This window comes from Hirsutella rhossiliensis (assembly GCF_020360975.1).
Source record: "Hirsutella rhossiliensis strain HR02 chromosome Unknown scaffold00026, whole genome shotgun sequence".
Taxonomy (NCBI): Eukaryota; Fungi; Ascomycota; class Sordariomycetes; order Hypocreales; family Ophiocordycipitaceae; genus Hirsutella; species Hirsutella rhossiliensis.
The window spans coordinates 21579-32971 of record NW_025408692.1 but is presented as its reverse complement, the minus strand read 5'-3'; the positions used below and the strand labels follow the sequence as shown (position 1 = coordinate 32971).

The 11393-nt window shown below is 63.4% G+C and overlaps 2 protein-coding genes across 2 annotated transcripts; one reads left to right on the top strand and one right to left on the bottom strand.

Annotated features, from left to right (window-relative positions):
* Window positions 1-1893: 1893 nt before the first annotated feature.
* HRG_11893 (PIF1-like helicase domain-containing protein) lies at window positions 1894-6346 on the bottom strand (the record flags this gene model as incomplete). The annotated part of the gene is made up of 10 exons (XM_044870363.1): window positions 1894-1993; window positions 2096-3956; window positions 4108-4188; window positions 4277-4314; window positions 4387-4481; window positions 4682-4915; window positions 4968-5477; window positions 5556-5694; window positions 5747-5983; window positions 6108-6346. The coding sequence occupies 10 exons, from the start codon at window positions 6344-6346 to the stop codon at window positions 1894-1896; spliced, it is 3534 nt and encodes a 1177-aa protein (XP_044714539.1).
* A 3409-nt stretch (window positions 6347-9755) lies between these two features.
* On the top strand, window positions 9756-11023 carry HRG_11892 (uncharacterized protein; the record flags this gene model as incomplete). Its single annotated transcript, XM_044870362.1, has 3 exons — window positions 9756-10116; window positions 10196-10312; window positions 10581-11023. The coding sequence occupies 3 exons, from the start codon at window positions 9756-9758 to the stop codon at window positions 11021-11023; spliced, it is 921 nt and encodes a 306-aa protein (XP_044714538.1).
* Window positions 11024-11393: the final 370 nt, after the last annotated feature.

The following is an 11393-nucleotide window of genomic DNA, read 5'->3' as shown; positions in this document are numbered from 1 at the left end:
ACAGGGGTAGGGATTGGTCATTGGGGGGGTCTTGCGGGAGGTTTAGATCGGGAGTGACTGGTGCTGGGGTTGGTGCTGGGGTTGGTGCTGGGGTTGTTGCTAGCGATGGCGATCGTCTGAGGAGTTCTTGTTGGCGTCGGTAGGCGGCCGTTTTCTCGTATAAGATGGCATCACGAAGATCGTCTTCATCCCACTCAGGAAGTCGGTCACGGTTCTTCAGATTTACTAGGAATGCCGTGATCTTTGCGTTCAGCTTTCCTGTATAGATTCCTCTGAACCTTAGGGTATTCCGTAGGACCTTACGGACCCTTGGATCGACCTTCTTGAAGTCGTCTTCCTCCCAATCCTCAAAGTCTTCTTGGAATGATCCAAGCAGCTCGAGACCTTGACATGTTGAGGAGACTTTATAATCAACGATGCGGGCGAGAACGAAGGTATTATAGTGGATCTCATCGGAAGTCTCGTTGACTGGGGTGTTGAAGAGGTCCATGTTGAAGATTGTGGCGAGGCCACGGTTGAATTCAGCAATATCGAGGAATTCGTTGATGTCGAGCGCCGGTGCGTTCGCGTTCGCGCTGGTGCCGCTTGCGCTGCTGCTCATGATGTCGGATGGGGCTTGACAGGAAAATCTGCGAGGGAATAGGGCAAGAAGGTGTCAAGAGAGGGTCAAATTGATCGAGAGTGATCAATGAAGCTGATAATCAAGCGGGATACCAGAGATTTGTATGTGCGATAGGGCACGCCTAAGAGGTCAGCGGCTGAGGCAAACAACTAGGCACGGTTGACTGAATAGAGTGGGCGCCGGTCGGGTCTTCGTAGTCAGTCTCGCGTTGTAGCACTTCTTTCTTCGCAGAGCGCCACAGATCGTGAGGATGCGTTGAGGAAGTCTCTTCTATCTTGCTGCTCTGAGGTTACCAGCCAAGGTAACAACTGATCAGTGTGGATAGGTTAACTGAGGCTCAGTTGGGTCTTTGATCGATGATCGTGTTGTTCTTGTTATTCTTCGCTATCTAGACCATGCTGTGAGGTTTGATAGGTTGTGCGCGTGTCGGGTAAACGTTGTTCCCTGCTGACGCACGTGATACCCTCCTGCGATGTGCGCTCTATCGTACAAATGATCAGACAGTAGGTTTTTTTTTTATGATTAACTGACGCATATGATGCGAAGAACACTAGAACAGCAAGTAGGCCACTCAAGGCCGAATTCTCGACGCCTTATTTTATCCCCTCTTCCTCCATCACTTCTCATCTTCTCCTTGCTTTTATTCACACGTATTGCTGCATGACATGACTGACAGCTTGGCGCCCGATCTTCTTCGCCCCAATCACCCGTCGCGCGATGCAAGCTACTGCGGAAAGATTTTTCCGTGCCAGTGATGCCGCAACCACCACAAAACCTTGAAACATCAAACAGACAGATAAATCCCCCTTTTCAGCCTCAAATTTCAACCACAAACTTTTGTTCCTCAAGGCTCTTTGCGCGAGCCCGAGGCGAGCCTTCTCCTGTAGGGTTCCTCCCGGGGAGAAAAAATTCGCCATCGATTTCCCCGCAAATGCCGCCTCTGATTCGCTGGCGTTCTCGCTTTTGATTCGTCGGTTGTTCTTTCTCGCTTTTGATTCGTCGATGTTCTCGCTTTTCATTCGTTAATAAATAAAAATGCATAATGCCCTGCCCCTTGCTGCCCTTTTAGTTCCAGCTGCGCAGTTCGCTTCCAACGCCTCCGTAGACCATACGCCGCCGCAGACCACATAGAGGAAGGTGCCCAAGCCGGCCCGGCTTCTAACTCCGCCATAGACCACACGCCTCCACAGACCACCCCCTTCGCCCGTCCTCCTGGCCCTTAACCTACACTCCTTTTACGTCAGAAGTGTGGAAAATGCAGGGCGCCTGCGTTACCTGCGGAGCCAGTCGGCCGCCTCCTGTGTTGTCTGCCTGCTAAGCTCCTCTAGCCGGGCCTGCGCTGCCGTCATCTCCTCAGGCACCCGGTTCCCACTAGGTCCCGCTCCGCACCTCTGATACGAGCATGATGCCGTCGAGCGTCGGGCACCGCGACAGCTGCACGTATAGGCTATACGGGTCGCACGACGACGGCACCGCCCTCCCTCGACCGTCGTCATCCTCGCCCCCCGCAGCTCCAGCGCCACGCGCTCTAGCGTCCCGCCCTGCACCTTATAGTCGGTGCAGGCGAAGGCCGCGGCGCACGGCAGGCCCCTCCGGCTGACGTCGTTGCGCTGCCATGGCCGCTTCCGCTGCGCTGTGATCTTGACGCTGATGGGCGTTAGCAGGATCGTCCCGGCAGGCATCCCGACGAAGTGGAAGTCCTTGGTCGTCTCCGAGGCCAGCACGATGCCCGCCGGCGGCCCGAAGTGCATGATGAGCTCCGCCGAGACGCGGTGGCCGGGGAAGGCGCGGTCGGGGATGACGTCCACCGCCGTGTACCCGGCCCCGTTCACAAGCTTTAGCCCCTGGTGCGTGTTCTGGTTCACGACGACCGGCATGCCTGGCACGAAGAGGAAGACGGCCGGCACCGGCGTCGCGCTGTCGTCGCCCTGGCCTAGCATTAGCACCGCCTCCTCTTCCGTCGGCACGCCGTCCCTCCACTTATGCTCGGAGAGGAAGACGCGCGCCGCCGTCCGCCGCCTCTCCCGGAACGCGAGCGCCGCCTCTAGGTTGAGGTTCCAGCGGTTCCGGTTGAGCGGCGTCACCACCGTCAGGCCCGTCTCCCACGGGATCCGCCTGCCCGGCCGGTAGCATCTCGAGTTGAGCAGCTCTAGGTCCGACCGGTCCTGCTCGCCCCGGCGGATCCGCCCGAGCAGCCGCCGCAGCTCCGGGTCGCCGGCGGCCCGCATCTGCTCGTCTAGCATGACGACCGTCGTGAAGCGCCGCCACAGCGCGTGCGCCTTGTCGTGCTGCCGCCGCTGCTCGGCCGCGAACGCCCCGTCCTCGTCCCACGCCACCGCCGCGCTCGGCAGCAGGATCGACCGTTCCTGCACCGGCCGGAACTGGTGGAAGTCGCCGCAGAGGATCACTACCGGGATGCCGCCGAAGTCCCGCGCCGACCCCCGCAGCCGGCAGAGCTGCTCGTTGGCGGCGTGCAGCGTCCGCGCCCCGAGCATGCTGACCTCGTCGATCACCAGCACCTCCTTCTCCTGCCAGTCCATCCGCGACCGGCCGTCGACGAAGCGCTCGCCCTGGCCCGCCAGCCGTACGCCGTCAATGTCCTCGTCGCCCTCCCGCCCGGCCGCCCTGGCCGACCGTAAGGCCGCAGGCCGAGTGCAGCGTGATGCCGTTGATCCGCGCTGCCGCCGTCCCCGACGTCGCCGTAACCAGTACCCGGCTCGATAGGTCCTCCGGGCGAGCAGCTCGACGAGCGCCTCGATGACGCGCGACTTGCCGGTGCCGCCCTCGCCGCCGATGAATAGGCAGAGCTGGCCACCACCGTCGCCGCCTGCGTCGTCGCCCTGCCGGATTCGGTCGAGTTGCCGGCACACGATTAGGAGGGCGATGGCCTGCTTCTCGTTGAGCGTGAGCTGGCCCGCCAGCTCCCTGCCGGCGGCGACGAACGAGCTCGACGGGCCGAGCCGCACGCGCATCCCCGCCGCCGTGCCTGCGTCTGCGTCGCCGTCGGCCGCCGTTACGTCGATGTCGTCCTCGCCGAAGCCCCCCATCACCCCGCGAAGGGCCGCGCCGCGGTCGGCCCCGACGCCCGCCGCCGCCCCGCCGCCCTGGATGCCCTGGATCGCCCGCTCCCGCTCCCGCGCCGCGCTCCTCTGCTGCGACTTGATGGCCCGCACCTCTTCTTGCCGCGGCAGTGCCGCCCCCGACAGCGCCGAGCCCGGTAGGTTCACCCGCCTGCCTGCCCTCTCGTCCGCCACCACCGTCGCCGCGAGCTCGGCCGCCGACCCGAGCGCCGACTGCTGGAACCGGCAGAGCTGCTGCGTCATCGCTAGCAGCTCTGTTGACTGCGCCGTGACTTGTCCCGCGCTGGCGGCGTTCCGGACGACGTCGATGAGCCGAGCCGCGTCGCCCGCCCCGCCGGCGCGGTATGCCTCCTCGCCCCTTCGGCCGCCCCCTGCCTTCGTCGTCGGCCTGCGGCGCCGTCATACCGCCCTCCTCGGCCGTGGCGGCCCACTGCTTGGCGTCGCGCTTCGCGTCCTCCGCCGACCGCCGGAGGAGCTGCACGTTGTCTGCGAGCCGCGCGACCCTCGGCGCCAGCGACTCCGCGCCCGTGCCCAGATGTTGTTAATGTCGCCTGCCTCCTCGCCGAGGAAGGACCCCACGGCACGAATAGGGCCAGGTGCTGCACCGCCGCCCTAGATGCTGTTAGCCGATGCCCCTAGCTGCTCTGCCTTCCTCTTAGGCGCCCCCCGTCTTATAGTACGCACCTCCGGTGGCACGACTCGTCGTCTTCCTCGCTGAACTCCTTGCTGAGGTATCCGTCGACGCATACAGTCGCCCCGCAACCCGGCCGCCTAAGCGCCTGCACCCAGCCCTTCCCCGACGCCCAGCTCTCCGCGAAGGGTACCTCACCCCAGCCCGCCATACCGTCGGCGCCGCTGCCGTTTTGCTTTAACCTTACAAGCGATGCGTAGTCATAAAGGCAGAGGCCCGCAGGAGCTCGCCCCGGTGCCGGTAGGCCTCGACGAGAGGGATCCTCAGGCCAGCCTCCTCGACGACGACCGTCTCGTCCGGCGCGTCGCCCGTCGCCTCGGCGCCGCTCGCCCGTCGGAGGTGCCGCCACCGGCGGAAGACGGCCCAGTAGAGCTGGTTTGCGTTTATATACGCCCACGCTGAGCCGCTGCTAAACTCCGCCGGGTACCCTAGGAGGTGCGCGATCACCTCGACCTGCGACAGCGGCCGCTCCGTAAAGACTCGATTCGCCGCCTTAAGCAGGAACGTTCTCGTCTTATTCCCCTACGGGGTCCGCCGCCGTCGCTACCCCTTCGGCCCCGCCCTCCCGGCCGGCGTCGCGGTCGGCGCCACTTCTGTTGCCCTCTCCCGTCGGCTCTAGCACAGGAAGGAACTCGGCCGCGGCGGCCACACGCTTCCACACCGGGTCCTCTACCTTCGTCGCATAGTTAGTAATATAGTAGATTAGGGCCATGGTCTTGCGCTGCGTCGCGATGAACGAGATGTCGTGGTTGTGTCGTAGCCCCACTGCCATCGCCCTGTTCCACCGGTTCACCATGCTATGCGTCCGCCGGATCTCGAGCACCCCGTCCGCCGTCAGCGCCGTCCTCTCCACCAACCTCCACGGCGCCTTAAACCGGCAGAGGTCCCCCTTCCGCGCCCCCACGCCGAGCGAGTATTTTACGCAGGTCGCGCTATGCGTATGGATCTGCGTCGCGCCCGCGCAGAAGTTGGCCTCCTCGTCGAAGGTGTCCGTGAAGCGCGCGACGTCGTCGAGCCGCGACGATATGTCCGCCGTGGCCGACCGCTCTGCCTGCATGGCACAGTAACCTTCTGCGTCTAGCTCCTGCGGCCTCGGTTCAGCTTAGGCCCTCAGCCTGCCCCAGATAGGGGCATCGGGGTTGTGTTAAGGCGGCCGCCTTACCTCAGAGAAGACGCTATCTACGTAGCGGACGATGCGCTCCCGGTACGCCGCCTGCTCCTCCGCGTCCGGGCCGGCGAGCGCGTCGCCAATGCCCGCGTTGCCCCAGCCAGAGGAGCCCGTGGATGTGGAGGGCGCCTCGCTCGTTGGTCTCTACCGCCCCGTAGTATGCGCCGACGTGGCCGAACACCGACTCCTCCCCGACGTTGACGTAGTGCTCGAAGAAGAGCGTCATCTCCCGGTGGAAGAAGACGGCCGAGCTCATCGGGTCCGATATGGCCAGCCGCGTCCGCTTATACGCGGTCCCTAGGTCACTTAGGAAGGCCTCGGCCTCGTCGGGGTCGCGGCCGCGGTGCGCCGCTAGCCGTAACTTTACTAGGTTCGTAATGTCGTTCGGGTTCAGCGTGAACCAGATAGCCGGCACCCCGTACCTAACGATGAGGGATAGTATCTTCTTCCGCATACTAAGGCGGCTCTCCCTCGACATTGGCTGCCGGTAGCCGAACACGGAGAGGGACCGGAGGAGCTCTTTTACCCCGTCGTCGCTAGTCTTACCTGTGGCCTCGAGCTCGGCTGGCCGCCTCGAGCCTCTGCGCCGTTAACGACTTTAGTAGGCCCTCGACCCTTGCGAAGTTCTTCCTCGCTACGCCTAGCATGCTGGCCTGGCGGTTCTTAGACCGCACGCCCATGTTAAAGACAAGGAAGGCGAAGATAGGGTGCGTCGCGAACCGGCCGCCGTGACGCCGCAGCACGACGTCGGCCCATGCCTGGAGCTTCATGTTCCGCGTCGACATAAGGCCCTCTGCAACCCGCTCCGCCTGGGCGCCCTGGTTCCCGACGCTAGGCCCGCGCTCTCTCCCGCGGCGTCCTCGTCGGCGAGCCTCGGCCCGCCTAAGCCAAAGGGAACAGGGTCGGAAAGGCCTTTGCAAAGAAGGAGGCGTCCGCCGAGTCGGCGAAATCCTCGCCGCGTCGCACCTGTATGTACGGCTCGCCGTCGCCGCCGTCGCCCGCCGCCCCTCTGGCCGCCGTCCCTACCACGTCCTCGGCTGGCGCGCGCTCCCTCGGGCCCGACCGCGTCGCGGGCGAAGCGAATCTTCTCGGCGTCGGCCACATCTGGCGCCCCATCTAACGGGAACATGCCGGAAGACGTTACCTCATTGATTACGTCCCCGTCCTCTTCGGGCCTAGCGCCGTCCCTGTCGTCGTCCTCGCACGTGAGCCCGACGTCGCGGCTCCTCGGAGGGGTCCTGGCCCTGCCTTAGCATCGCGAGGATTTCCTCGATCTCGGCCGCGCCTCCGTCGTCCATGGCCCGCTCCGACGGCGGCACCACCTGCGCCGTCTGCGTCCTCTCCCGCGCCGACGGCTCGTTTCGCTCCAGCCGCTCGCACACCACCGGCGGCACCCGTGCGGCGGCGCCCCAGCTGGCTATCTCCGCCGCGTCGATCTCGACCTCGCCGTAGAGCGGGTTGTTCTCCTGAGCCAGGCCAGCGCCCTCTCGACCGCCGACCGCCTTACCGACAGCAGGCCTGATAGGTCCCGCGGCCCGGGCCTCTCAGCGCCCTGCCACGAGACGTGGATCTCGTCCATGACCCGGACCAGCGGGTGCGGGAGCACCTGGCAGCCAGGCCCTGCACGTCGTTCGGGAACACCGTGATATGGCCCTTGACGTGCCTCGGGTACCTCACGCTCTGCCTCTGGCCGCCGGGGATGCTATACTTCGTCACGAAGCCGTAGCACGAGTTGAGCGAGATGAGCTTCTCCTCGAGCGGCGTGAGGTCCTTTAGCTCGTCGGGGTACGCGTGCTCGCAGCCGAGCCGCCCATGGAGGTGCATGGCCGGCGACGCCCCCTCACGCCCGGCCCATCGCGCGCACTCTGCGCAGACCGCCACCGGCCTGCCCTCCGGGAAGCAGGCTTGGCACCCGAACGGGGACCGCCCGCCCCGCAACACCGCTCCGCGACCACCCCTCCCACCCTCCCACGCCATCTCCTCAGCTCCCCTTGGCCCGCTTCCGGTAGCATAGCGTGCAGGTCGCGATCGGCAGCGTGCCAGCGTCGTGGAACGCCCGGTAGAACTTCCGCACCGTCCTCACCTGCCTCTCGCGCGGCACCGGCGCACACCACGTCTGCTCGTTGGCCAGCCTCTCGCCCGCCTCGAACTCCTCGTCGAGGTGCCGCAGCGCGCTGGCTAGGTCCTCGGCCTGCAGCCCTTGGTCTCGGCACCCTTTCACCGACCCGGGCGCGTTTCCGCTCGGCCTGCCCACTACTAAGATGGCGTTTCCTCTTCTGCTCTTCCTCGCCTGCCGTCTTATCGCCGATCTACCTGCGTCCGGTTAGCTATCACCGCTACACGCCTTTACCTCGCTCTACGACCGTACCTGCCGAGGCGCTATCTCTGCCGCCAACAAGCAGCCCGGCTGCGGCCGGAGTTGTGGCGGGGATCTCGGCCCTGCTGGCCGGCCGGGACTGGATGGCTCGCGGCGAGTGCTGGCTTCCGATCGAGACTACGGCCGAGCTAGTCCCGCTTGACGGCGGCGAAGGGCCGGCGGCCCTCCAAGTCGGTTGTGGCCGAATATCCCGCGGAACGTCCGAACTTCTCGTCGGCGGCGGCGAGGCCCGGCGGCCTCCACCGTCGGCAGAGGCCGGATTTCCTCGGTGCGCGCTGGCTTTTCCCTGAGGCCGAGACGGCGCTAGGCCCGCCTTGCGGCAGCCGGCGCCCTGCCGCCGTCGGTGTCGACAGAGCCTGGATATCCCGCGGCGCGTCCGAACTTCTCGTCGGCGGCGAAGGGCCGGCGGCCCTCCATGTCGGCTGTGGCCGAATGTCCCGCGGAACGTCCGAACGTCTCTTCGGCGGCGGCGAAGGACCGGCGGCCTCTACCGTCGGCAGAGGCCGGATTTCTTGGTGCGCGCTGGCTTTTCCCTGAGGCCGAGACGGCGCTGGGCACGCCTTGCGGCAGCCAGTGCCCTGCCGCCCTCGGTGTCGGCGGCAGCCGCTGCCGCCGCGCTTGGTGTCGGCCGAGGCTGGATATCCCGCGGCATGACTCGGCCTGCGCTGATCCTCCATCTCCCTAGTCCTGGCGGTCTTCCCCGCCCTCGCCTCGGAGGCGCCTCCCTTGACGCCTCTTCTTGCTCTCTCCGAGGGGCGCCGCTAGCAAGTGCCGGCGCTGCTGTGGTCGGCTGGAACTCTGGTCCTGTGTACGGCGCTGCGCAGGCTTCTGGCGCCGGGCTTGCCCCGTCCCCCGCTCCGGACTGGTCCCTTCCGTTGGCTGGCTTCATTGCGACACCGGTCTACCAAAGCCCCACGGACGTCTTGTCTTCCTCTTTGCACCTGCCCTCTTTGGCCCTGCCTACTTATGGTGCCACTAGGCCCTGGCGTAAATCCTCGTAAGTGTAATAACAGCGTATAAATCCTTGCCTCGATTATTCGCCCTGCACTTATCTTGCTGACTGGCACCCTCTTGCGCATATAGGATCCTCTACAAAAGTCTATATATCTTACTCGTAGCTCTACTATATCTATATGCGTGCTGCTGCTCTTTGCATTATACCGGCGCCGCCTTTCTATTAAGCCCGCCCGCCATTGCCTGCTGCTATATGCGATAGGCTAGACGGCCTCGGCCGATCCTTATATGTACGTCGCCGCGACGGCTTCTTCTTGCCTATGCTTTGCATGCTACGCTTTTCCTTCTTGTCATCCAGCTCTTATCAGTCAAAGCTTCCGTATGCCCCTAGACACTTGCCCGCTGAAGTTTAAAACCATGTCTTACACGTGTTGCGAATAGGGCTGCCTGCTTCTCCTCAAATATAGCTTCGCGCGTCCTGCTTGTCTTAAAAACTCTCAACATCTTACTAGACCGCCTTTTAAAGTTCTCCTTCTCTTATTGCACTCTCCTCTATACGCATCTTATAGACCTCTTTTACAAAGGCTCCTTATATAACCTACCACTAACGCCATGTTGCGTCTTTGTTTAGAATCCTTTGACTTCTCTTACACACCATCGCCACTGGCCCTTCTCTTTACACTAAACTCGTAAGACGGTATATAGGTAGGAGCACTCCTGCCTATCTTTCTCGCCGCTTTAGCTTTGCCCCAGCAACGTTGCTCTTTACTACACGGCCGAGCCATGTCTTCGTCTCCGTCGGCGGACAGCTCTGCCCGCACCTCCGCAAGCCCCTTGGCTCTAGCAAGGGCGCGGGCAGCGATATGTCCATGATGTTCTTCGCCCAGCCCGACTGCCCCGCGAGGTTCGCCCACCACGACGAGCACCGCATTAGGGGCCTCAACGCTGAGGCTATCGCCCGCGTCCTCCTGCCGGTGCCCTCGTGGCTGCTCGAGGCCGACTACGCACCCCTCCGGGCCGAGGGCGACGACCTGGGCCCCTCTCTCTTCTTTAGCCTAAACCTCTCTATCTACGGCCAGCCAATCGTCGACACGGACTGGTCCGAGCAATGGTTCTTTATGAGCGGCCGCGTTCACCCCTACGCCCTCGCCTGGGAGGTGGAGCGCCGCGACGGTCTTGAGGCCGGCCCAGACGATACCGTCCTCTACAGTGCCCGCCCTTATCGTCCGCGACCAAGGCTACCAGCCGTGCGCCCCTTTTTTTTTTTGCCCTTCACCGGCCGCCTCGCTGACTTCTCTCCTAGCGTCCTCCCACGCCTTGGCCTCTGGCGGCCAGTTCCCGTCTACGCCTCCTGTTGTCTCCTTCCATGGCGTCATCGCCGGGCCTGGCCTTGACCTCCTGCGTGGAGACTTCCTGCCAGGTCTCGGCCCGACCAGCTCCGCTGCTGCGGCTTCGTCCGGCTCACTACCTACATCACCCCTGGCCTGCCGGACCGGATTCCCTTTAAGGGCTACCACCCCTTCCAGGTCTTTGTTATCTTTCCCATCTATGCTAACCCTTGGGCCGTGCTATGCAAGAAAATTGCTGAAAGGCCTAACTCTTCCTTCCTGCCCGGCGTCCCTTTACCTGCACTGGAAAGGTCGTCGGCCTTCTCGACCACCGTCTTATGCTCTGCCCCCCGGGCTCAGAGCGCGATTACGTCTTTATCGTCGTCCCGGACAGCTGGAACTTTGTCGACAGGCCCTCGGCGGCCGCCTCCGCCTCGGCTTCCCCCCTTGCTACGCCCCTTAAACGTCAGACCCTATCCGCCTCCTCTACCTTTGATTCCGTCCGCGCCGCCTTGTACTCCGTTGCTGCGCCGGCCTCGGCTGCGTCGGCTCCCCCTTCCTTGGCCTCGGCCCCGACCGCCCTCGACCCCGTCACACCACCGCCTAAGCGCTCCCACCCGGCCCTTGCCGATACGCCCATGAAGAGGGCGCGCTTGCTGCAGCAGCAGAATTCGCCGCCTTCCTCGTCTTCGGACACCGTCAGCTCCGCCGCCCTCCTCCTCTCCCCGCCGGCCGCTTCTTCGTCTCGACCGAGCGGCGTCCCGCCCGTTCCGCTCCGGCAGCCAAGCCGGGTTCCCTCTTGACTCTATTGTCGCGAGCACCTCCGACCCGCCCGCTCGACCTATCCGCTATCGCATGCAGAAATGAGCTGCCTACTATAAACCTATCGCTCTCTTACGCCTCTTGCCTTTACTAAAATAAACCGTTCTCCTCTCGAGATGCTATTCCTAACGAAACTTATCGCTGCAAAATTACCATTACTCTACACATTACAACGTTTATCTCTTTTTGAAACAACAACTTTAGCTTGCGACCTATTTCTTACGATAGTGCCTGCCTCTATTTGTTCTCCGTGACCTTGTTTATGTCCTGCGCGTTATGCCTTGTCCCTTTTACTTTCCTTCCTCCTCTCCTAGCTCCTAGCTTGCCTTTGGCTTGCATCCCTTCTTGTGC